The sequence below is a fragment of the Ixodes scapularis genome, unplaced genomic scaffold, assembly GCF_016920785.2.
Source record: "Ixodes scapularis isolate PalLabHiFi unplaced genomic scaffold, ASM1692078v2 PGA_scaffold10__122_contigs__length_95168666, whole genome shotgun sequence".
NCBI lineage: Eukaryota > Metazoa > Arthropoda > Arachnida > Ixodida > Ixodidae > Ixodes > Ixodes scapularis.
Window position 1 is genome coordinate 69970896 of NW_024609836.1, and position 26605 is coordinate 69997500.

The window sequence follows — 26605 nt, forward strand, 5'->3', positions numbered from 1 at the left end:
TACGATTTCACGAAACTTTTACCAGGTCTTCAAAGATAGGGCTACCGTTCACGCCGGGTCATCGAACAATTTCAATCAAAAATGAAATATCACCCACAGCTATTTTTATACAGTCCCCCACAACTGCCATCACACTGTCTGCCATAGATGGATGGTAGTGGTGCATGCATGTGGCTGCACCAGCTGTACATTGGCTAGAGGTAATATAACTCTACCAAAAGATGTCCGCCAGTGGCCGTAGCTCTCATCCGGAACTTTCACTTTAACGCTCCAGCAAGGGGGAAAGCGCTGGTAGCCGTTTCCCCTTTTCTCTCGCTCTCAAAATGGCGCTACCCACAAGTGCCTGTGTGCGTGTAGGCGTTGTAAATGAAAATTGGGAGGGACGGACTGCCAATTATGTATGCGCACAGGGCGCGTTTTGTCAATGCAGGCAGGAGGCCTCATGGCCTGTAGAAATCATTCCAATTGGGGGTCCCTGAAGAGTGGCACAAAAAAGGAACATAAGGTCGATTTAATATCGATTTAAAGAAACGGAAATTGGTTTACCATGAATATGGACGATGCTTCAGATTGCTCCAGAATCTTGGCAAGAACTTGCCTCCCATTCTTCAGGATTACATTGCTTCAGAGCACCAGCATCGCCAACGGTGCAAAAAATGCACTAGAGGCAAGGCCAGTTCTCAGGAAAGAGAGGAACAGTGGTGCTTGTTAAGTTGTTTATTAGGCCCAGTTTTGCAGCAGACACCTCGAATTTGCGTTGAACATAATCAAGGTTCAAACTTCTCGTATATCAAGTTGGAAAGCAAACGTTGCCATGTTTAGCACATTTTTTTATGGCAGGCTCCCTTCACCCCTTGCACCTGCCCCAATACCACACCTTTGTTTTTAATTAGGCCAATTGAATTTTTTTTATAGCTGGTTTGCTTTTTTTTTAATAATTTTTTTTGTTATTTTCCTTTAAAGTTGATTTTTCTTTATTTTCTGATATAATAAATAATGATCATACATTATCACAGCAACGTTTGCACTCACCACGCGCATGAAGCGATGAATTGTCATGGGATGGGTTCCACAGATCAGCGCGCATGATAGGGTCGATTTTTATGACCGCGAAAACGTCAAGATAAAAATATGAAAAGATAAAAATATGAAATAGTTCTCGTATCCATATAGATCATATCAGTTATTTAGAATTATACAAGCATTGTAACTTGACTTCTATAAATATGAAGCCGAATTATACAAGCATAGTGACTTGACTTCTATTATGAAGAAGAGTTGCGCTGGACGATTTGCAATGACGCGCTGATCAATACAATGAATGAATGCAGTCATTATGAAAATGCATAAATACAGGATGTAGAATATTCGTTCATTCAGCTTTATGATGCGCGACCGGCTTATTGGCATATTTTGTAAATATTCATATCCAGACATTATCAAATTTTAGCGCGCAAAATAAAAATGATACATATCAATTTCAGTATTAGACAGCGTTCCTTCGCGATCAAACCGAGGTGAATACTTTGAATGCAATGACAAATCCCAACTCAAGCGTATGAATTGCAATACATTTCAATTTCAGTATTAGACAGCGTTCATTCGCGATCAAACCGAGGTGAATACTTTGAATGCAATGACAAATCCGAACTCAAGCGTATGAATTTCAGAACTGAATCGTATGAATTGCAATCTTCAATCAAAAGCATGAATCGCAAAATCAAACAGTCGTCAAATGCATGAACCGCAGTAACCATAGATTGTAGTTTCGTACATCAGTATCTTCAGCACATCATGTGGAAAGCAATAGCATACTGATCTTCACGTATTTCCTGCGCAACTTGACCGATACACTGCATTATAAAAATATTGCAAAAAAACGGCGGTTTATCGCATTTCGTTTATAGCAAGCTGTAATAGATTTTGTATTTCACAGTGCCAAATATGGCTGGCTTCAATTCCTCAGGACGTCCGCTATTTTCTTCAAAGATGATTCTTTTTTACTCTTCACAGAATTTAGTTGGTATCTTGTTCGATTCACAGCAGAATTCCGCATCATTCGCTCCACGAATTCCGTAATAAAAGTGCCAAACACGGCTGGTTTCGATTTGAAACGGCATTTAAGGTTTCATTGCATTATAATTTGCTATTAAAGTCTCCAGTTTCAAAGTCCTTTGCAACATTCACGTCTTTTTGTCCAGATTTGAAGACCAACTTGGCCTTTCAAGATTTTCGTTATGGATTTATTGTTGAAAATGTTAACCATGGCAGATTTTGATTAGCAATGGCATTCAGTTTGAAACGTCAGCCCTCAGTCGGTATTGAAATTCATTTTACTGCCATGGTTTAAAATTCTTGGAACATGTTTAGTTTCATACTTCATTGTCTTCATGAATTCAATATTAAAACCGCCAGGCATAAGTTTCAATTTGTAGCAGTATTCATTCAGTAACATTTCTATCTTCAGAAATTCAGTATTAAAACTGCCATGTCTTCATAAATTCAGTATTAAAACTGCCAGTTTCGATTCGGAACAGTTTTCAGTTGAATGTCATATCTTCGTAGAAACGGTAGTAAAACTGATCAATATGACCGATTTCGATTTAGAGCATCCAGTTCAACACAAGTCGTTCTCTTCATAGACTCCATATTAAAAGTGCCAAACATGGCCCATTTCATTGTCTTAATTGCTTCGGAAGTAAAATTGCCATACAGCTTCATTGTGCAACTGCTTTCAGTTCAATATTTCATTGCCGGTTTTTTACGCAATAGTAAATCACTAAAAATATTTCAGCGAATCAACGGCAATCGTCGTCAGAAATGAATGAATCACCACAAAATGTCCGACCGAATTGTCAAGGTCATAACCGACACCGATCAGGTTGAATGCCAGCAATCGCGGACCATTATGATAGCTCGAATGCATAAAACGCGAAAAAAGGTATTTTGAAATGAACAGCTAACCAAATGAACACTATTGCAAAATGTCAACCACAGAAAATCGCCATGACATGTCTGAAGCCGTAGTCATACTTTGCGAATTATGGTGTCGCGGAACAAATCAGACGCATAAAATACAGCAAATTTCAAAATACATTTGCACGCACGAGCACGATCATAATTTCAGATAAGAGGAAACAAATTCGGTGACTGAAACAAGTTCATAACGTATATCGCATTGCGAAACTGCAGATATCTAGTAAATAATTCCAGCAAATTTCCAAGATCAGCAAAATTTCATCTGGCGATAGCATAGTTTTGTACAAATGCAACTTTCCATTTCATAGGTCACAAAACTTGGGAACTATACAAATGCTTGACATTTCTGTTCTTTGGGCATTCCAAGCCATTCTAGTGAACATCTGGAACACACTTCACAAGTCTATATTTCTACTGAAACGAATATGAACACGCATGAAGAGATTTGCATATCATGAGTGAAAACCAAGATTTTGTCATTTGGACAGTTGAAAGCCATTTTCATCAAAGTTTTGATCCAAGTGAGGGCACATCGCCACGAGTCGGCAAACTCTTGAATAGTACACAGAAGTCTGTACGAATTTCAACATTTGAAAGGACGAGTCAATATTTTTCAGTGGAAGAAACAAGCGTGCGCGTTGTAAATTTGACGATTCTCAAATAGAAGCGCGAGAATGGTTTCACGTAGTAGCGTGGAATATTCGAAACACGTTCACGATTTTCAGATATTCCCCGAAACGAAGATTTCAAAATCAAATTAAATTGGTTTCAAATGTAATTATGTTGTTTCTTGCTTTGTCAAATTCAGCGAACTTTGTTATATCGGGCTATTCATACAAGAGCTTGTTTCCAGGCTAAAAGGACAAATTTTGTCCGCCCTTTTAATATTTTTTTTAAGCAAATATTTCCTAATGAATTTCCTCAATTTGGCTGCGAAGTAGAATGTTAATGCAAACACCGGTCTTCTAGTATATTTCAGCACGCTGAAAATTTGTGGTATAAAAATATCTATTAGGTGCCAGATTTACAGAAAGTGTCTCATGCACGTTCGCTTAAAATCGCCAGACGGAGCGTCATTTGCCATTTTGTACGAAATTCTTTCATAGATAAGACCTATCAAACATATGAAGCAAGCCCGAATTTAAAGTCGCAATGAGACTTGAATAAACTTCGGCAACTTAGCAAAAAACTCAGCACGACGAAGCGTCACGCATGTTGAAAACCGTAGAATTGCGCGTTGATGGACGATTATGGCAACAGATGAATCAATGGATGATGATGATGATGATGATGATGACAACAATGATGCGTCGACAGACGATCCTTGCGAACGAAGAAGCTTGCACGGCCGAGTAGAAGGAAGTCCCTCCCGCGGTCGATCCTTGTCGCCCCACTGCACACGCCCGCTTGACCTCGAGCACCGGAAAGCAGGAACGCCACGCGGTGGAAGTCCTCGCCAGGGGGGGCGCCGCGGCACAGAGGAGCTTGGAAACCGTCTCGCGCAGGGAAGTCCGCCCCAGGAACCGGAGGCCCCCTCAGGAAGAGCCGCCCTCCAGCGCCGGGGGACGGGGCCAAACCCTCGCGGAACCGAGACCGGACCCACAAAAGCCCCGGGACACCGCCTGGCTGCCCACAGCGACGGCCGCCCGCAAATCGGTGCTCGACGCCAACCACGAACCGCTCCGCTTAACGCACATCCGGAACCACGCACACGGGAACCAGCTGCAAGGAACCCCCTGGCTCCCCCCCACCCGCCCCTTCCCCAAACCTCTCTCGGAGACTCCTTGCTTCCGCCTTCCTCCTGCGCACGTGCACAAACTGGAACCCGTGCCGGACCGGGGGAACAGCCACCAAGCGACACACACGCAGCAGGTAGGCTCTCCGTACAGCCACACGAGGCCCAAGACAGGGTGGGGGAAGGCGCTCTCACGGCCACTCGTTACGCCACGGGCAGGACGGGACGGCGTAGATGGGTGCAGCCCTCTTGCGGGAAAGGGTGCAGACGCAACGGGACTCCTTGCGGTACGGGACCCAGCCATGTTAGGAACTCCTCCAGACGGGACCAAAGCCAGGATGGTAGAACTCGCTCCGACTGCCTAAGCACGCGCGGAACCGCCCGGGTGTAAGCAGGCTGCTTCCCAGCAAGACATCCAGCCACCAGCCAGAGCAATACAGTGGTACTCCCTGCATCCTTCGCTCGAGGGGGGATAGCAAACCACGCCAGGGACTTGTGCGGACGTTTTCCACGTGTGAGGGGGAGGAAGAGACGACGACCAGGAGACTGAACGGCGACGCGCAAAGCTGCAAAGACCACGCACGCACGCACACACACACACGCAGGCACACCCCACCCCTTGGAGAAAACAACCCACTCCCCAGATCCTCGGACAATCCCTTCGGACGACTTCCCCAAAACATGTTCGGCAGCATCGAAAAACCAGTATACAAAAATGACTCGAGCGACAGTATTGAAGCGGTTTCATGAAATGTGACAAACTCCATTTGTGTGCTCACGAGTTTTCATACCGGATCCACCACACAGGGTTGGACGGACACCAGAGGCTGTACCTTGATGGGGGCTGCAAAGAACTGGAAAACTATTTACCCCCCCCCCCCCCCCCGCCCCCCCCCAATTTCCCTACATACTGCTCACAGCAGGCAAGACTTGTGTCCAAAATTACCTCTGCACTGGTTTCAGTTAATTCACTAACCTTCATCCCCACAAAATTCTCTTGAACCTCCCAAAAGCTTTAAGTGTTCTAGAGCAATGCAATTATTATTCTCTTGAACCTCCCAAAAGTTTAAGTGTATGTAAATATTAATTATTGAGTGTATTGTTTCATACTTCTAAGCCTCGGATGGCTCAAACTATTACTGTACGAAAAAGGAACAATACCGAAAATCAACTTGCAGCAGGTTGTACTCGACTACTTGGAACGCCAGTCCACCGATGGATCTGCAAAAACTCGCGCCAACCATCCGGTCACCCCTCCCTACCCTGCCCCCCCTCCTCCATCCCAAAAATTCAATGAAAAAGTTGCCACTACCAGTCTTCAGCACGCTCAGGTTAATCGGATCCATCGAATTCTGTAAAAACTCGCGTGTAGCCACCCACCCCCTCCGTATACGAGGCTACAATACCAACTCTTCTAAAGTTACGTGGTAGAACTCTTGCATATTAATCTCTTCTACTTACATGGCAATTGTTATCTCATCAGCCATTTAGTAATATTACTTCATATCAAAACCTATATAAATGATCTCTCAATGTAAAAATGATGCAATGAACTGCTTACAGCCTGCCAGGCCGGACAAGTGTTCTTCGAGCCTTCGGCCAGGTATCTGTGGACCTGCAAAAACTATGCCAACGACCTGGTGACCCCCCCCCCCCCCCCCCCAAAAAAAAACAAAAAAAAACTCATGTCCACCCAAAACAAAAAAGTACAGATGAAATATATGTGGGAAAATCCAACTCTGCTTACAGCAGTCCCCGGCCGGCCGTATTAGCTTGCCCCCAGCTTTTGCAGTCTTGCAGGGCTCTGTAAAACTATGCCAACCATTTTGATATCCTCCCCCCCCCCCCCCCCCCACTAGTTAGCTCACTTTAACCCAAGATTCCAATACTTCGTTCTATGGAAAGATGAAAGCCGCAGTGTTCACTAAATGTTGGAAGAGATGCTACTAAAAGATTTACTGGCTTACAAATGGCCCAGCTGGAATCTTTAGCCCCTTGTCGTTCTTTCGGGTCTTGTGGTTTCTGCAAAAACTCACACGAACGATTTGATCACCCCCCCCCCCCCCCCCCCCCCTGCCCAAAGCAACCACCCACCAGCACGAAAAACGGAGAATGGAGGAAAGGTTACCGGAAAAACGTGCCACTCGCAAGCGTGTTCAACCGAGACCAAACTTGATGCTGCAAAGGCTCGCCAAACTTTCCCCCCCCCCCCCCCCCATTCCCCGGCGCACAAACACAAAAAGGAGTCAAACAAGACACAATTATTCCCAAGCAAAATCGTTCCAACAGTCAACTTTTACTGCATTCTCAAGACCGCAAATGCCCAAAAGAAACCATCCCAGCAACACTGTGCTTACATATCGCCCGTGCAGGACAAGGCTCCAAACCGGTGTTCTGACGAAGAGGTGCGCAGCGAAGGAAGCGGAACTTGGTGGGAGAACACTGTGCTACGAGGCGTGTCAAGGAGGGGTTCCTTTCTTTCGACCTAGAGTGCATCCCAGGCTGCGAGCGTGGCATACCTAGTTTGCTGCAAGGGCTAAAAGCGAAGGCATACAGTCGGTAACCCCCCCCTTCCACCCCAGGCAAGAATGCACTAAAACCACTTAGCTGCAAGGTTCCCCAAGATAGCAACACACGGCCAAGTATAACCGGGCAAAGCTGGCGTGCAGCAGTAAGATACCTTGAAACGATTACTCGAGCGAGACAGCGTTAATGGAAACTGTGCAACGCACATAAAGCAACAAGGCGTTTTTTTAAAGAATGCAATCGAGGTTCCCAAAAGGGCGAGTCATTACGGGGAAAAGTAAGGCAGGATTACCCAAGCTGCACAGAACAAAAACACGTGAAAAGGAAAGACTTGGAAGGTTCCACAGGGGGAAGACAATACCTTGGCACATCAAACGGGGAAGGATTATTCAGGCGTCTACTTCAGCTTTACCAGACAAACGGGGACGCAATCACGACCGGTTTCAAATTCGCAGCTGCCAGACGTTTTTCCGGGACCGTAGTAGTAATCGTACTGGACGCTTGGTCGCTACCGCATCTTCGAAATATAGCCTCTTTAAGCATCTGCCTTGAACGTTGGGAGATTCCGCCTGAAAGACAAACACCCTTGAATCCAACTTCTATGCACTACTGCAAGGAGAAATGAAAGATTGCAAAAAGTTAAGATTCTTGAGGAAAATAGCCTGACTTGAAACTTGGGGTACTACTGCAAGAAAAAGAGACTAAGAACTAGAAATGTAAGAAAGGTGCACTACTCCCGAACCAATCTTGGCATGAAGACATTCTCAGACGCTAGTTGCACGGAGAGTAGACATTCTGTCAACCTTTCGGTGTATCCAATTTGAAAGCGGCTTGGCCCCCTTTTGGACGAGCTTTGGAGTACATTACGGGTGTTCAACCTCCTATCCTAGATCCACCAGAGAAACACACTTGCTTGAACTGTACGGCAAGGTGAATATTCAGCTTGAGAAACTTTTGTCTTGCTTGAACTTAAGCTTGGATTTGAGACTTGTCTGTTCTGCCAAATCTACCTTGCTTGAACTTTTCCCTTCAGTTTTGATTCACATAATCTACTTGTCAACTTGCTTGAACTTCAACCTTGAACACTTTTCACACTTGATTCTTTTCTACCTTCATCCTGTATTACTTAGTCTACTTGTCAACTTGAACTTCTACCTTGAGCACTTTCCACACTTGATTCTGTTCTAGCTTCATTCTGTATTACTTAGTCTACTTGCTTGAACTTCTACCTTCAGCATTTTCCACGCTTGATTCTGTTCTAGCTTCATTCTGTATTACTCAGTCTACTTGCTTGAACTTCTACCTTCAGCATTTTCCACGCTTGATTCTGTTCTAGCTTCATTCTGTATTACTTAGTCTACTTGCTTGAACTTCTACCTTCAGCATTTTCCACGCTTGATTCTGTTCTAGCTTCATTCTGTATTACTCAAGTCTACTTGCTTGAACTTCTACCTTCAACATTTTTGCACACTTCATTCTGTATTACTTAGTCTACTTGCTTGAACTTCTACCTTGAGCGCTTTCCACACTTGATTCCGCTTAAACTTTTACCTTGTCACCTATCTTGCTGCAACTTCAACTTTGTTTTTTCAACTTCATGCTTTACTTGTCTACCTTGCTTCAAATATCTTCTACTTCCTTTTTTCACTTTATACTGCTGTACAAACTCCACTGGACTACCTCGCTTAAACTTTTCACCTTATACTTCAACTCTACTTGTCTTTGAACCTGGAACTAAGAAAAAAAAGTGACTCAAAACTTGGCCTTTTTTTTTTTACGAAATAACTTGTTCCTGTACTTGTGCAACTCAAAAAGGATTTAAAAAAAGATTGAATCCAGTCAAACCCATTCCGACTGAGTAATCTTTGATGCTTGCTCTTGATATTTTCAGAAACCTTGCAACTTGTAAACCACAAAATATGCCAGACTTCTCTGCAAATCCTTTCAATACTTATGAAATTTTCCTTTTCCCAGAATTTCAGTACTTGAATCTGTGGCTAGAAAAGGGGAGGAAATGTATAGGACCAACATGTGTTAATAGTGTGGTTGATATTAAACTGTCATTACTCAGCAATTTCCTTATCCAGCATAAAAAAACAAAAAAAGCTGCGAAAACTGAACATTGCAGTCTTTAACATTGCTTAAACTTATGAAAGCAACAAATAAATTAAAATTATTGCAAATTTTTTTTGTTGTGAAGATACTACTAGGTGAATTAAAAGTTGATACTTCGATTTGTGATACTTAGCCCAACTTGGGAATGCACCGACGACACGTCGCAGACTGTACATAGAACACGGCGGTAGTGCGTAGTTGCAATTTCCATTGTTTCCCGTTGGTCGGATGAGACGATACCACGATATATTTCGCATCGAAAATTCCGCATAGGACGACGTATTCCGCAAAAAAGAACTACTAAATTCATCGACCTAGAGAGATGGGGGGAAAGAGCATAAAGGCAGAAACGGCGCGACGTAGACTCCAAACGCTACAAAGAAGAAAAAAAAAACGAATTCCGGTCAAAGATGTATCGAGACAAAATTTGAAATGAACGAAGCCGTAGCGATGAAATATTCAAGACAAAACCAGAACAAAACGCACATTTAAATTCCCTAATAACGGCAAGCCAACCCTAAAAAGTGATGACGCAACCCCCGGTTAGGCCTAACGTCAAAGAGGACGCCATCTTGAAAGAAATGGGCAGAGCTAAGCCTACCGCAATGGCGGTTGTAATGGAATATTCCAGAATACGACACACGGTTATCGCTTATTTCTCTTTTGTTTAATTTCTGCGTAGATGAGTATATACAGAGCTGACTAGGCTGAGTGACGATGGTATTTACAATGAAGCTGTACAATATCACAAGGGTGCGCAGCGAGGACGCGGTCACCACCAAAACTCACTCCCTTCCACCGGACGCCGACATCACCCCAAGGTAGTCGTGCCGTGGGGGCGGGAGGACGGTAGTGGGAACTGTAAAAGAAAAGAGACGACATGGCACTCTCAGACATTGTCCGTGGGGGCGGGAGGCACAGATCCACAGCGTAGCTTCTCAAAGAAACAGTTCAGCGAAAGGGGATCGTCGTCGGGGTGGAGATCGTCGCCGCGCTCTCGGTGCACCCTCTTCGGAATTGTGTTGATTTCGGACCACAGCTGCTGCCAGCGGCGCTTGCGGCTCTCTCGCTTGCGGTCCAGCTCTTCTTTCGCCCTCGCGTACGTGGCACGCACAAGAACGTTCACGCGGAGGTCGCACTTCCGCCCCAGCCATTTTTGCAGTGCGCCGTTCACGATCTTCTGCAGCTCTTGCGTGTTCACGACTGTCGACGCAGTCGCCGCCTCTACCGCGGTTACCATCGTTCTCGGGTATTGTCCGCCGACAACGGAGGATTTTAGGTAAGGCAGGCAGAGTGGAGGGGGCGAAGGCTCGCTTACCTTATCGCAGACACGCTGCAGTACCGAAGTCGTACGTCTCTGCGAAAAGTTCTGACGAAAGGAACGTCACACGCGCTTATATACCCGTGCTGCACCACGTGTGTTCTTCCGCGAGGAAGGTATGTAGTTCGAAGTGTAAAACGCTCAAACTTTCAAATAAAAACTTTTTACTGGTAAATATTTAAAGTATTTAGTTGATTTATTATGTATTTAACACGCTCCTATTTTTTCTTGTGCGTTTATATTTTGCTTTTGGAAACTACGCCCCAGAATTCGGCGCGGATGCTTTTGTCTGACGCCTCATCACGCATTCTGGAAATGTCCCGCCTCTGACGTCACGAACGCGTCTGACCGTGTCTGGCAAGGCAACGGCTCCACTTTTGGTTGTGTTTTATTTGGGATTTTTCTTACTTTTCTTTTGTCTCTTACCCTCGTTTTTCTTTTTTGTGTATGCGTTTGTTGGCCTAGATTGTGACGTTGTAACGAAAACGTCGCAGGATCGTTTTTGATCGACACCTTGATGTGATACACTGCTATCGTGAAAGGTATTTGTGATTTCCAGTCCGCCCGGGGAAGCCACTTCAAAAACATGTTATCTTGGGTGGCTGGCGTCGTTGTCTCTGCGGTGTAGCTGCCGCGGAGAGCGTTCATGTAACGTTGGCGATTTATTTGTGGTTGTTGTTTTTATTACTTACTTTGACTTCGTGGGGACCTGCGAGACCGTAAAAGCACCAGGAATTAAAATGTTTTTGTCGTTCCATATGGAAGCACACGCTCACGAGAAAACCCTCGATCGGACTTCGAAAAGACAGAGGTCTTGCTGAACAACGTGACGACATATGTAACCGGAGGTTTGCCTCGCAGCACAGTCGTTCGTGTTTATTCCTGCCCATTCTGCCAACTAGGCACTAGGCCGACTAGGCTGCATTGCGTCGTATTGAACGCAAGGCTTACGTTCGTTCAGCCCTATCTTTCGTCATAAACGTTACTGTAAACAAGCATAAGAAAAAATGCTTTTAGAAAAGTTTATTTTTTTAAAATCGTCATCGAAGTAACAACACAAGAAAGTCTCGGTGCATTGTATAACGACATCAACGTTTTAAATCGTCATCGAAGGAACAACGCAAGGAAGTCTGGGTGCATTGTATAACGACATCAACGTCAGCTCAATAAACAAAAAAACGCTTCATATCTCTCTCATGAAGATTTGGCAATGACCAACTGTGCTGTCAGAAAATCTTTCAGAATGCCGACGCGAACTGTTTTCCCTTTTACATATATGTACTCATAGCGCCCAAGACATACAGGGGCTGGACAACAAAACTGAAGCACCGCAAAACAATTGCTAGCTGGTTGCCATTTTCTGCAAAACCGCAGAGATGCTTCCTTAACAGCCAAGGGAATCCCTCTACGCTCTACTGATAAATAATTGTTCCCTCTGGGTTCTGCAGCTCGCACTGCAGAACCCAGAGATCGTCGGTTCACTCCCCACCCCTGCCCGTTTCGATCTGGAAGAGCATCATAATGCGTGGTGTACGTTAAAGACCCCAGGCTAGCGGTTGTACCACTTTGGCTGAATTGCTCATCTACAGCCGAGAGACAAGTCGCCCACTGAGGCAGATTAAGTTCACAATGTATAAACATACACCCACTTAAATTTTTTTTTTTTTGCAAGCAATTTTGCTTTGAACAGCGCTCAAGCTTTTGATAGGGGATTTTTGTGCCATCAAAGGGGTCTGTCATCCCCTCTTTGATGGCACAAAAATCCTGGGGGGGCATGACAGCAGATTCGGCAGGGAAATCATAGAATCATTCGCGATGACCACAGCAAAAAACAACGTGTCTAACCCTTCCCTCCTGCTGACGAAAACTGAGGTTGAATTTTTTAAAATCCGAGATAATCCTTCCACCCTGACTTGCACTTTGCGTTTCTTTTCTTTCCTTCTCTCCCCTACTCCTACTGGGTATAGTCGGCTGCTCGCTGTTTGAAAGTTTACTCGTCTGTTGCTAGTTGAAAGATGTGGTTATGTTGTCCCTGTTTTAATTGTTTTATTCTTTCTTCATCCATGACTTAAACCAACACGCTCTTCTCCCAAGCAGGGACATATCTTATGTACTTGATGTACTTGTACTATTTGAGCGTGTTGGTGGCTTTTAAACAATAGGTGACCTAAGGAGCACCCGTCCCCCAGTTTTGGTTGACTCAAAATTTTTAAAGGGCGCTTGCTCGGGATTGTTTGGCATGTACGATTAATGGCTAGGGTTTAGTGTTTTCAATAAATACCGATAACCCGGCAAACTTGTTTCATTTAGTTTGCGGAAGACCGAAAAGCCCCGAATTGGAGCTGACCTTGAATATGAGAAACCCTAGCTTCGCAGAAAGAAATCTTCATCTGCAGCCCTATATATTCTGCATTCATCCCAAACACAGCTCACACCGAACCGTCTGCGAGGCTGCTACTTCCTTTGGGAAACACGCCCATTGTCCTGTTTCCTTCTCTTACAAGTACCAAAACGTTTTCCCAGTATTTTGGTCACGCACATGTTGCTTGGAGGTTCGGCAATCCGTGCTGTTTTCTTCAACAGAAGCCCCAACAAATGCCGAATCTAAGGGGGGAAAAAAAGACACTAACACACCCAAATTTGAAAAGAAAACCTCGAAAATGCGGAAACCCCACTTATGACAATAGTTCATTTGTATTAATGCATTCTTGATTCGGTAGCCACTGCAGATCATTTTTGTCATCTCTCGTTCCTGAAGCGCTGCTAAAGGCAACGAGCATGGAGATTCAACTCCCACTGCACAGCCACATCTAACTTGCTCCGAGAAGGCCCTGAGCAGCTTCTACATAAAGGGACATTTTGCTTGCTTCGGTGAAATCGCTACTGCGTAGGGTGACATTACTGCTCACAGAGGAGGGTAAAAGGAAAAAAACAACAAAAGAACGAGACAGAAAGAAAAAAGATTTGCTACTTGAGTTCATCATGAAGTTGCACTCTTCCGGGACTTTTCGTTGAGTAGTTCAGTACACAAGCACCTTTCTTACCCATTCTGCAAAACTTAAACATGCCAAAAAATGTAATATAGAAAAGTGTCCCACACACAAGTCTGTGCAAACAAAACTTATTGGCAAGTGGAGTCAACAGTAAAAGCTAAAAATCGTACTCTATTGGAGATGACACGTTTATACTGTTTATTATAATACTGTCATGAGTAATCAATTTTTGTTTTCTTTCACACGCCTGGTATTGATTTTGCAAGCAAATTCCCCCCAAAACGGATATTTGGCTATGCAGACACAATAACAGGATGGTAAAAATAAACCTCTAAAACGGGACTGTCCCGGCCAAAACGGGACGTCTGGTCACCCTACTACTGCACGACGCATAACCAACCACGGTCCGCACTCAGTGCTGCGTCGACCTAATTTCCCCCTTACGAAGGTGACACAAGACGCCATTTTTCACTGCCGTACAGAAACGCAACAAATTTCACTTTGTACATTTTTTATTTGCGACAATTCCAAATACTACCTTAATCACAGTTAGCGGGAGCGAGTGACATAAGGTACCGTTGGAGCACTCCAACAGCTACTTGGCGCGCAACTGCTAACTGTGGTTAAGAAAGTAGTGAGATACCGCTTGAACAAACTTCCAAGGAACCTCAAGAAAGAGTTAAAGGCCAACGAGCAGCCAGAAAGGGGGCAAAACTCTTTCGATTCCTCCTTTCCATTCGAGAAAGAGCTTCGTCCTTTCTGCGAGGGGTAGTAGTTCTGCCCGTTGGGAGAGGAGGAGAGAAGAGTGTGAGGGTGAATAGAGAGGAGGAAACTAGGAACCAGTTTTCTACCTGGCAGAAGGGTCCACTCAACTGAATGCATTAGACGCTATGGGGCTTTGCTGGGGAATTTGACAAAAGTTTCTTAATCTGAATAATTTGTTCACTTTCAGCTTGCTCAAACGGTGTTTCACTCAATTTCCCCAAAAAATTCCGGTTCCTATATGTTTGATTTGATTTGATTGCAACAGAGTGCACATTCAGTCTTGAGCTCCCTTAGGCAAGAGAGTATGCGAATGCCATCTATGAGGCAGCCCTAGAACTGCATTTGACTAGAGCGAAGGTTCTGCAGTATTTGAGACCAAATCTTTGTGCAGTCTTTTGTTGGAATAGTTTTATCAATCGTGAATGCAAGTTTTCAGTTTTTAGATTCGATATTCCCACGAATTGCAAGCTTCTTAAAAGTTGTACTTTACGTTACATAGTACATGCTTCCCATGGATTCATACTTTATGTAAAAGATAATTGTTATGTGCTTTCGTAGTAATTAGTTTTTCACATTTTCACTCCCTTATATATATATAGCATTATTGTTCTGTAGTTACCTGCTAACTGCACTTAAGTTGACCGATAAGATTGTTTGTGCATGTTATCACATTCTTCCTCAAGCCATCTATACGGGTGGGGTGATGGGGTCTCGCCAGACAAACTTTCTTCGTCCTGGTTTTTCAAGACCATTAAGAATGATATGCAAAAATTAGGATATATATGTAAACCACAAGTGTTCCAGGCCGGCCCAATAGAGGGTGCCAGCGTGCTCTCTTCCTAAGCGAACACAAGGCTGCCCATACTGTACAGGCTGCATACGTACTGTACAGGCTGTACATCCACATCCCCTCTCTGCCACCGGAGACCCGTCCCATAGGAGTCTCCGTCACCGGAGACTCGTAATGCCGGTGCACAGGGCAACGTACGAAACACATTAATCCAGACTTTTCTTTATTGGAAGCACAATCAATAAATTAACATACTTCAACTTGACTACAAGGATTGTAGTACACCTCGATGACAGATTGTGAAACTTCACATCTTCGAGCTTGCACTTCTGGCATTGTGCAGCAAAAGGAGGCAGGGCACCTGTGTACATATGTACATGTATACTAAATCCTAAGAGCAGTACAGTATATCCAATGCGGAGCACAAGTTTGTCTGGTTCCTGCATAGGGGCTGGGGCGACATTGAAATTCCGAGCTCGGATTGGCTCGGATTGGCTCTGATTGGAAGGATAGTGGGTAGACCTCAATGCAAGCTGCCTTGAGGTCTATCCACCATTCTTACTATCTGATCTCGGCCACAAACTGTGCGCAAGCAGCAGACGAACTTGTGCCCTGCATGGCACGTCCATCTGCCCTCCCTGCCCACCTTGAAAATGGCCGCTTGATATGGACACAATGAATCAGAAAATCTACAAGGAGTGTGGTTTGTCCTGAGGAGATAAATAGTTCTACCTACCTCAATGTAAAAAAAAGGAATGAAACAACACATAAACGACGCACATAGCAACAAGCACCTACTGCAACTAATGACTTGAAACTTGAGATCTTGGTAATGTATGGCAAAGCAAAACTGCACTCCACCGAGCACCAGAAGCAAGGAAAAGAAATAGGCTCTCCCGTAGAGGTATGTATTCTATAGGATGGATCGGAGCCTTTTCTTCCATCTTTGACGTAGTGCAAACGTAAATGTTGAGGTGATTAAACAATCGGCATCTATTAAGTACCCTGCACAAATACTCAAACAGTATCTAAGATAAAAAGGGCTTCAAAAGCTAACTGTTTCTAAGATATTTTGCCACCACTTTCTTTTTTACAACTAAGCGCTCCTAGAGTAGAGACACTCATTATGTTCAAGCAATTAGACAAGAGGTCTTAATTGAGCGACGAAAAATGGTAAAAAAAAAAAAGATTTAATACTCAAAAAATATTCAATAAAACTCCCAGAACCAAGGTATGAGATGCTTTTAGCCAACCGTTCACTGCGAAGGCTGTGGGAGAAGCAAGCACTATTCTATCTGCCCCACGATTGCGCGCACAAAAAAATAAGGTAAACAATTATACAGGCCTCATACAAGCTATCAATCCACGAGCAACGTCCTCAAATACGGTTTTCGAAATATTGGGAAATGTCTAGCATCCATGTAATCTAATCAGGAAGCCACGCTTTTGCGCCCAACTATAGAATCAAACTCCATGATCTAGAAAGTACAAACTTTGTACTAACGAAGTCGGGATGAACGGTTTGGTGTATATATGATTCACACATTTAGAAAGAGAACATAAATGGACGAACTGACATGACTCCCAACTGGAACCAAAGTTTATTTAAGTAAATTGAAGCAAATAAATTATATTACTTGTTGGGAGTCGCGGCAGTCCGTCCGTTCATGTTCTCCTCTCTCTAAATGCACACTTTGTAGATGCCCCGGTCCGTCTTTTGTGCACTCATTGTGGTAACGACTTCCTGCAGTGCCAGTGACTATTTAAAAAAGCACTAAAAAAGTTTCGACCCTCTCTGTTCAGAAGCACTGACAGCCCGTAGGTCAATTGGAAGCGAGAGCTTTCCAATGCAGAACAAGCGACGACCTCGAAGGAATGCACCCAGGGTTGTTGACGTACGTGCCCCGCTCGCATGCCGACAATTTTCGGCATCTGTGCAATTATTCGAAAAAGTTAATGTCGTAAAATAGACGGAGCCCAAAACCTCGTTAGTGCGCCTGTAATACTCTATTCGTACGATCATAAAGGCAACTTTAGCTAAGGGACCTTTATGGTCGGCGATGAATCAGTTTGCGATTCTCTGCGCGCGGCGTGTGTTCGCGATTTGAGCCCGGGCTGCTTCATTGATTGCAAAGGGACTTATGTTAAAGGGACACTGACATCCCCCATAAAGAAACTTTTTATTTTTTGCCAGGCGATCCATTATGGTGTCGGAAGACTACCCAATCAATATTTTTCTACAGCGTCACATATATTTTTAATAAAGTAAAAAAAAAACGCAACTGCTAGAAACCAAAACCGAAACTAGACTGTGAAGGAAGAAGAAATATAGATGAGGAGAAAGTTACCAGAAGTCACATGGCTGTGCAACTTTTTTTTTTTTTCAATAAGTGTAATTGCCGCTTTTTCAAATCCACAAAAACAGGGTATCATATTCTTTTTTTTATATTCTTAGCATTGAGTGCGTACCTTCGATGACTCACGACTTTGATATCCTTGGTGGTTGTGTCTAATCCATAGAAAACGGCACGTGACCACGGGGAAGAGAGTGAGCGTGACTGCAACCGGCCAGTTCCCAAACAGCGGTTTTCGGGCGGAAAGAAAATGAATTTCGAGCCGCGTTTGTGTTCCGGGTAGTTGGGCGCTCTCGTATGTCATGTACAAACAAAAACCTTCACGAACATAAATACCCCGTCAGTGTCCCTTTAAAGATACCTTTATGCTGAACGTGGGAATGGGGTGTCTCTACCCTACACTCGTTGCAGGTCAATTTAAGAAAAGCGGGACAACACTCTCCTGCAAAGCTCCGTGCTAGCCACGATTAAGGGTGTCCCTCTCCACTCTCCTTTCCTCCAGCATTCGCTCTGCTAAACTAGAAAGAGCGGAGGGCTTTGTGCGGAGGAGCTTCTGCCGCAGGGAGGAGCTTGTGCCGCTTTAAAGTCAACCTGCAACAGGCTATGGCTGGGATGATTCGGTGGCTCCGGTTGCCAAGGGGCGCACGCTTGGAGCGTGCGCTGCATAGGGTGTAGCGAGGGACCCTCGGCTCGTCTGGGTGCGAAGTGGAGGCGGTCCACGTCCGGAAGAGGAAACACGACTCGACGCGGCTCAGTCGTCGAGGAGATTGGAATCGCCGTTGTGGTTCGTCACGGTGTTCTCCATGAGCGCCACGAGGTGCTTGTGTCCCAGAACCTGCGCCACCTCTTTGGGCGTGCGGTCGTACACGTCCCTCATGGTGGGGCACACACCGATGCTCAGCAGGAACCGCACGACTGGTTCGCGGTTCGCCTCGCATGCCTGCACGAAAAGGAAGGAGCGCGGCTTTTAGCACAAAATGCGTTTTAGGACTGGTTTCCAAGCGCAGAGCGTCGCAAAATGTTGTAACGAAAACAATGGCAACGTGGGTCCCTGAGCTACTCCCCGCAGAAAAAAGGAGGGTCTGCCCCTTTCTCGAATGGAAAGGAGGAATTTAGGGAGAGTTTCCTCCTTTCTGGCTGCCTGCCACCCTTTAACAAAACGCTGTCCCACGGCGAGAGTTGGACCACTGACCTCTCAGTCAGTGATCCGATACCCTATCCCCTGAGCAGGGTTCTCCCCACGGTGGGCGGCAGTGGCTTTGCCGCCCACTGCTCCGACTGACCGCCTGTTGCTCTGACCGACCGCCCACCGCTCGATTATGCCGCAGGATGACAATGCGATTTTGCCTGCGCACATGGCTGCAACCCGTCGTACTCAGCAGGCCCACGCACCGCCACATTATCACGTGATATCGCATCGCTGACTGCCGCCACTCCCTCAAACAAGGAGAGCGGAGCCAACACCTCCTAGATAACAAAGCCGTAGGCTAAATGAGACTGAGTCATCAGAGAAGGCCAACGCTGGACACAGATGGGAAACGAGTGCTGCATCAACGCTCGGCTTCGAGCAAAGTTTGAGCCAAATGCTGACGCAATCGTCGTGTCCAATCTGTGCCCAGCGTAGGGCTTCTTTGATGACGCCATCTTATTCAGCACTACAGCCTTGTTGTCAAGGGGGTGTTGGCGGAGCGCCACCGGCAGAGCGGGGAGGCCGAGGGGAAGGGATGCTCGTCTGAGTAGAAACACAAAAAAAAAAAACGCGCGACGAACGCGCCACGCGCAGGAGTTCTCTCCGCAGACGGTGAGCGGGAGCGGAGCTGAGAAGACGTTTTTCACTGTTTAATGTTTGCTCGCGCCGTGGCTTGCTTTATCTTCACCTCTTTGCTTTCCTTCCCCATTTTTTTTTTTTTTTTCAAGGCATCCTGGTTTTTGCTTTTCACTACAGTTTGGTACCACTAACAGGGCCGCAAAGTTAGAGAGCCTATGCAAAGTGCATTCTGTCGGTAAGCCAGATTGTGCCACATTGCAACCTACCCGCCTTGCGCCACTCGCATGGTGGTCATGTCCTGTCCTTAAAAAATCCTGGGGTGAACCCTGCCCCTGAGCCAGCATAGCAGTTTTGGTCAACATGATGACAGTTGGTATACCGCGTGTCTCAGCGAAGACTTTAAAAATTTCCTAAGAATAGCGTGGGAGAGAAGAAAAAAAATTGACCGCATCTCCACATGATGAATGATGTTGATGGGGTGAAGCTCTGGTGGTGCTTGTCTGTGTAGACACTGAGCCGCAGCATGCCGAGCCTTTCGTTCGTTTTCATCCATGTCAGAAAGAGAAAGTGTGGTATGGAACGTGGTTATATACGTATTTGAGCATTTGACCACAGCGCCCTCTCGTCTATAAACGTTGAGCCAATACATGCAAAGTTTAACGCGATTATATACGCATTTGACTGCAGCGCCCTCCCCTGTATAGACGTTGAGCGGCTACATGCAACATTTCATCCACGACATCCCCAGCTCTTGAGTTACTACCACATCTCAGAGCCCCCTACTCGTCCCGCAGCCGTGGCCCACACAGCTTCAAATCCTGTCGACTGCGCAAACTTTTTTTTTTTTTTTTTTGCCTTACACGAGCACGTGAGCACATGAGCTTACGAGCACGAGCACCAGCAAGATTGATGTGAGCACGGACGCCGGACGGACAAGGCTAGACCCTAAGGACCTTTGCCCCTAAAACTCTTTCCAGGAACAAACTCTCAGCCATGACGGACATCAGGGGTTGCCAGAAAAATACAAACACACTTCTCCTGCAACCACAAAGATTTCAACTGCATCACCGCCAACTGGACGTTAGCGCGCACATCACACATTCATTCATTTCATGACCAAATTCCAGCTTGAAGCAAAAAAAACAAGCAAACAAACAAAACGTGGAGAGAAATGCCCCTGAGTGAGGAGAACGTGGGGAAAATAAAAACAGGAACTAAGATGGGGAAAAAGAGGCGAAGCATAGGTGGTCACGTGATCCCTGTTGCAATGTGACGGCACTCTGACGACGTGCAAAAAAGCCATCCCCATCCAGCCGGCCCGTTTACACCGCCTGCGGCAGCTCGTTACAAAAATGTTAACCCACCTGATGCAGCTGCACATGCCGCTTCGCGACGACAGTGTGATGCAGCTTGTTACAGAAAAAAAAAAGCTAATCTGAGCTGTCTATGAAATGAATTGCCGATGAAATAATCTGTCGATGAACTGATTGCCACCACCGTTGCGGAGTTGCCACTCCGGAGTTCGAGTGATTCTGGAATCCATCCGCCCCAATCATTCCGCCTTTCCGCGACCCCGGAATGGAATAGGAATGGAATTAGGCGCATTTTGCCGGGAATGAAGTGGGAATGAAATGGGCTCTGTTCTTATGCGAGCTTTGTCGATGTGGCCAAAGGGGCTTTTGAACAGCATCATTGCACTTTGGGTAACTGACGTCTTGGTTATCTGACCAGCTCGTGTTCCTTCGAGGAAGAAGGGGGCACCCCCAGTGAAGCAACCAAAGCTGTAGGTGGACAAGGTCTCGTTGCTGGCACTGCAAGATGCGACAATGTGGCTGTTGTGACCAGGTGCGAATACAGCACCAGTCGTAGGCCACCAGGAAGAGGATGCCACACTGCCCTTGTTTCTTAGAAGCATGATTTTTCACTTGCCATGTATCCCCTAGAGGCTATATATGGCCCTTTTGTGAAGAAAACGGGCGTTTGAAGTTTTGCCATTTGTTACGAGTCCTTTAAGCTTGGTCGTGCCATTGATATCGGCGATGCCACCATACCGATTGCCACCAGCACTATGTGCGCCCATCGCTCAGCTTGCTAGAATCGATGCTCTCGGGACGTCTTTTGCATATTTTTGCAGTTGTCTATGCGTTTGATAACGTCAGCTTTATGCTCGCATTACCTGCCGGCAACTTATTCGAGCTGTCAAGCGCCATGGAATTATCAGAAATGGGGCTACTCATTTTGCAACACTGGGGTACTCGTGTCGCTGCAAAAACATTGTCACCCCGATGAATGAAGGAGCTCAAAGCATGCTGCACACTCTGCACGTCTTCTGACTTTAACAAATACTGATCCACGGCTTCCATTGCTCAGGCTGTTCCACTGAGCGCTGCGTCGTGGAGCAGTACTTCGGCCGCCGACAGCATACAGCTCCCACTACATAAAAGCATGTTCCGCACATGTTTGGTAGGCAGAGAGGGAACTCACAGCGTGAAGGCAGGTCCTCTTGGTGGCGTCGACTTCATGGAAATTGGCACCGGCCAAGTGGAAAGATTCCAGACGCTTGACGTTGCCATTCCGGGCCGCCCTGAAATCAAGGAATGGGCGCGCCCCACTTTAACACGTCGCTCCTCACGAAACGGCGCACCGTAGCTTTGCCACTACGAGTAATCATGCACGACGCCAGTTGACTGTGGAAGCTCAATCTCCTGCTAACCTGCAGCTCCTACTGTTTTTATTTAAGACTGCCCAAAAGGGTCAACTTTTGAACATCTGGTTAATGTGAATGGAATTTACAGTACATAATGGCAGTTGCGAGGCAGAATGCAGTGCAAAGTTTTATCTGTGTAGATGAATTTGAAAGAAATTATAGTCATTTTTATCAGAAATACACTGACATTGATCAGAAAAACTATTGTTAGAAAACTAATATAATACCCAACATTTATTCTTCACTAGGAATGCAGCAGAATGCCTGGAGAGTGGAACTGCGAAAGGAAAATTTCCAAAAAGTAATTTATTTTGTGCTAAGATCGCGCTGAAAAATCAAATACATATTTTTTTTTGTTTATGTTGTCGACAAAATCTTAACATCTTCTACAAGACATCCACAAAGTAAAAAAAAGCAATACCACAGCTGCATTGCCCAATAAATTCCAGTCAGAAAAAACAATATGCCTTTCCTTTTGTCCCATTAGCAAACAATAGTTTTCCTAAAGTGAATTTATGCCAAAAAGTGGAACATAGGAAAATGTGTTCAAACCTCTACCTTTCCTTTAGCGTCAGTGGACTGGAAATAATTTATAAAAAAATAACTATGCAGTGTAAAAAAATAAAACTCCCCGGGAATACTGTCTAGATGTTGGTGGATCCAAATTAGGCATTTTTCGAAATATACTTCTTTCACAGATAGTTTTTTTTCTGGGTAGTGCTTCCCATTAAACGCGAGCAGAGTTGATGCTATGCGGAGTACAAGTTTGTCTGCTTCTTGCACAGAGGTTACGACGATGTCAGAGTGCCAAGCTCTTATTGGCAGATTGGAAAAGTAGGGGGCAGACTGCAAGGCGCTGATGGGGTTAGCATTAATGTCTACCCACTATCCTTCCAATTAAAGCCAATCGGAGCTCCGCGTTGTACTGGGCGCGTTAAGTCTGGGCTCCGGAGCGCGAGAGTTTGGCGCTCCTTTCACTAAACGGACAGGAGTGCCACCGGAGACTGACACTCGAGCGCGCTCTTCGTGCACCGAAAATTTCTCGGAGTGCGAGTGACTTCTTCGCGCTCCGTGACGTCACGTAAACAAACAAGATGGCTGCGCTGCTGTTGAGACCGTCGAGACGAGAGGCGTAGCCGGATGGCTGCCCCTTTTCAGTTGATTAGGGCTTAATCCAGCAGGTAAAAACGATTTGATTTGAAAGCCAAGACAGCAATTAGCGTTCCGAAAAAGGTTTGTTTGTGCGTCTTCCCTGAAAAGGAAATTCATCTATCAAACGGTAGTATGCCGATAGCACAGCGACAGAGAAGCTGTCGAGATGAGGAGACAATTGGACCGCTCTGTTTCTTTTATTATGCTTAGCCCAGTGAATAAAGATACTTCGATTTGAAAGCCGAAACATCAGTGAGCGTCAAGGAAAAGGTTTGTTCATGTGTCTTGCCTGAAAACGAATTGATCTGTCGAACGAGCGTGCCGTTAGCACGGCGACAGAAAAGTTGCGATGAAAAGATATTCAGACCGCTGCCCTGCTTAGAATGCTTAGCTCAGCTGCAGCGAATAAAGATACTTAAAATAGAAAGCCGAAACACCAGTTAGCGTTGTGGGAAAGGTTTGTTCATGCATACCGCCTAAAAATGAATTGACGTGCTATCGAACGACGGTGTGCCGGTATCGGCGTGGCTTCCGTCTCGCTGCAAGACGGAACCAGGGAATCTCTGACAAATTTGGGGGTTTCCTGCGTCGACGAGCGGGTTTAAGAATGTTGTCTTTAATTTAAATCGGAACAGCATGCATGGTCAATAAATAGATCGGCCAAGGTAACCTTCCAGCTTCCACATATGTGCACAAATTGAGTCGAATTCAAACCTTTCAGGAATATTAAAACGTTGGTAGAAACTTCATAACGTCGCCGTCTCTTTTGCTTTAGACTCTGCCGCTCCACATGGGCCTAATTATTTATCTTTGAAATATTTTCAGCTTCTGCCACCCGTATCCACGGTCGGAAGAAGCTCGTGTGGCTTGTTGATATACTCTGTTTCACCTTATGATGTACCGCAGAGAAGGCTACAAGCGTGAGCTCCTTGCTCTGGGGCACATCTCGGCGGCACAAGCTCTCGTGACCTAAGAGCGGCTGCCAACGCTATGAACTCGCGCTTCTAGCCTTCGCTGCGGTATAACCAGTACAACATGAGGTGAAACGAAGTATAGGGAGTATTCACTGGCGGCCATAGCTGTGTGCGCGAATGCTGAGTGCGTGCTGACGGCGAGCTTCCACAGTTCTTTTGCAACATGCATTCCGCACCATCAAGATTGCCGGTCTTAGCAGCCTATTGATGTGAGCTCGTTCTGAGCATGCGCTCTAAACAGCACCCACAAATATGGCGTCCAGTGAATACTCCTTATAGTTTCTAGCCGTGTTTCAAAACTTACTCAATCTAACTCTAGGGTAAAGGTGGTTATCGAAAACCTACCTGCGTCCAGCGTTTCTCTATTTTTGTTGTCACGTGACATAATCCGCCAGGATAACTCGGATCCATTTGAGTAGGTTTGGAACGCAGCCCCGGTGTGTCGCGCTCTTGTACGCTATGCGCCGTTGAGTTGCTGCGCTCGGAGTATGAAACTCGGAGCGTCGGAGTAGGAGTAAAGGAGCACCGACTTAACGCGCCCACTGACGTTACTGCAACCTGCGCAAGAAGCAGACGACTTGATGTCCGCATAAGCGTGAGCACATGGTCCCGAACAACATTTTCAATTCTCGAGCGTGCGTGCATAGCAGGCCCGCTTAAAGCATTGTGCTTGCTTTTCTAGTTTATTCCTTGCTCACGCTTATAATTAAATGTTTCATAGTGGGATGAAACACTGTTGTTTCACCAGCAACCAGGCATGTCAAGTCATGCTTTCTGCATGTTGCTATGCTCCTTTGTATCTACTGCTATGGGACAGGAAAAACACATTTCAAGCAGACACCGAAAATAAAAGCAGGTGAAATGGTTCACCAAAAACCCGTATCACTGCTGGGGCCTTTCTCTTGGAATTTTTACAGATTTACACATCGTAAATTTTGGTGTACAAGATGCGTATCTTTTTTACCCCAAAAGCCCTCGACCGTATCCCTCTTGGGTAAAGCATTTCCAGACCGAGCACTGTTTTAGATCTCAGCCACCTTTTGGTGACTAACTATGGGCCATACACTCCCCTGGTATGTGAATTAATGTTTACAAAATCTGTAGGCTTCTGCACAGCTCTTTTTGCACCAATGCTTAAAAGCGGGAAGGGTTCCACAGCTGTCACTCGAGAGTCCTAGGGGCTCCTCGAGACTGAAAGGATCGAGAATCTTTGTGCTAGGAAAACAATGAGTTTGACAAGCGTGTTGGGTTGTACATGTCTGTCTCTGTCCCCTGTTTGTGCATTGCTTTGTTCGTATTAAGAGGAATGAATTCGGAGCCCGGCGAAGCAGGAGCGACAAAAGAGAAGAGGTTGGCCTGGCTGTGCACTCACGTGCACAGCTCGTCTGCCAGCTGCAGCCCGGGCACGCTGAGGTGGGCCCCAGCCTGGACGAGGGATTGGATGACGGTGTGCTGGTCCCAGAGCACGGCGCTCATCAGGGGCGTGTTGTGGTCGCGGTCCCGCATGTGCACGCTGGCTCCGTGCCGGAGCAGGTACTCTACCGCACGCACGTCCCCCTCGCACGCCGCTATGTGCAGCGGCGTGCGGAAGTCGTAGTCACATGAAGACAGGTGAGCCCCCTGTGGAAACGCGTCGCCGGCGTTAATGAAGACTATGTTTATTCTTATTTATTGTTTGCAAACACTGCTCATTCTATTGGAGAAATCGTGGCAGGGTGGAAATACATACAAAATAAAGGGATGTAAAGATAATACAAAATAGTTACATGATCACTTGGAGTGCAAAGTAGAAACAAATGCAGTGGCAGAATCATGATTACTAATGTCGAAAGAAAGCCCGTTCCATTCTGTAACTGTCCGAGGAAAAAAGGGAAAACTTAAAACTATTGTAGAGCGATTGGTAAGGTAAAATGATAAGTGGATGCCTTTGTTGGGTGGTGTAGCCAGTAGAAAAAGATATGTACATATTCAACTACATTAATTTTATACTGACCCTTAATTAGATTTAAAAAAATTCAAGTCTACCTGTGCAGTTTCTTTCTTGAACTGAAACAAACCCAGGCCGCTAGGGCAAACTGAGATACAGATACATTTCTATATGCATTACAAATAAATCTGACACTTTTGTTCTGTATCCGTTCCACGCTGGCATACTTGTGTGAATGGAACCCAAATGATGTTAACATGCTCTAAAATTGGAAGAATTAGGGTTTTGCAAGCTAAAAGCAGAGTATCTCAAGTGGCTGATTTTAATGTTCATCTACCATCTAAAACGTGTGCAAAAAAGCATAAAACAAATTGGGCAATAACCCAATCACTGTTTCAAGCTATTTTCGAGAAACTAGAGCCTTTATTGCACGCGTATCATGAATATGATCTCATTAAAGATATTTGTAATTTCTCGACTGAAAATATGATTGCGTGAC

General features: G+C 45.4%; 1 protein-coding gene and 1 long non-coding RNA gene across 3 annotated transcripts in view; both read right to left on the minus strand.

The window, feature by feature from the left end:
• Positions 1-702: 702 nt before the first annotated feature.
• On the minus strand, positions 703-10771 carry LOC8036515. Of its 2 annotated transcripts, XR_005714959.3 has the most exons (3): positions 10674-10729; positions 8693-10214; positions 703-8543 (listed from the first exon to the last, which is right to left on the minus strand). It is a non-coding gene; the product is annotated as an uncharacterized LOC8036515 (long non-coding RNA). The 2 variants fall into 2 exon arrangements; XR_005797991.2 differs by having other exon boundaries at positions 703-10214; positions 10674-10771.
• Positions 10772-15430: 4659 nt separating this feature from the next.
• The window catches only part of LOC115314979 (L-asparaginase), a 39052-nt gene continuing 27877 nt past the window's right edge, over positions 15431-26605 (minus strand). Inside the window, exons 12-14 of the mRNA XM_029974091.4 lie at positions 25552-25799; positions 21831-21930; positions 15431-18518 (exon numbers count right to left, since the gene is read on the minus strand). Of these exons, the coding sequence (XP_029829951.2) occupies positions 18330-18518; positions 21831-21930; positions 25552-25799 (537 nt within the window). The 3' untranslated portion in view covers positions 15431-18329. The remainder of the gene's footprint in view (positions 18519-21830; positions 21931-25551; positions 25800-26605) is intronic.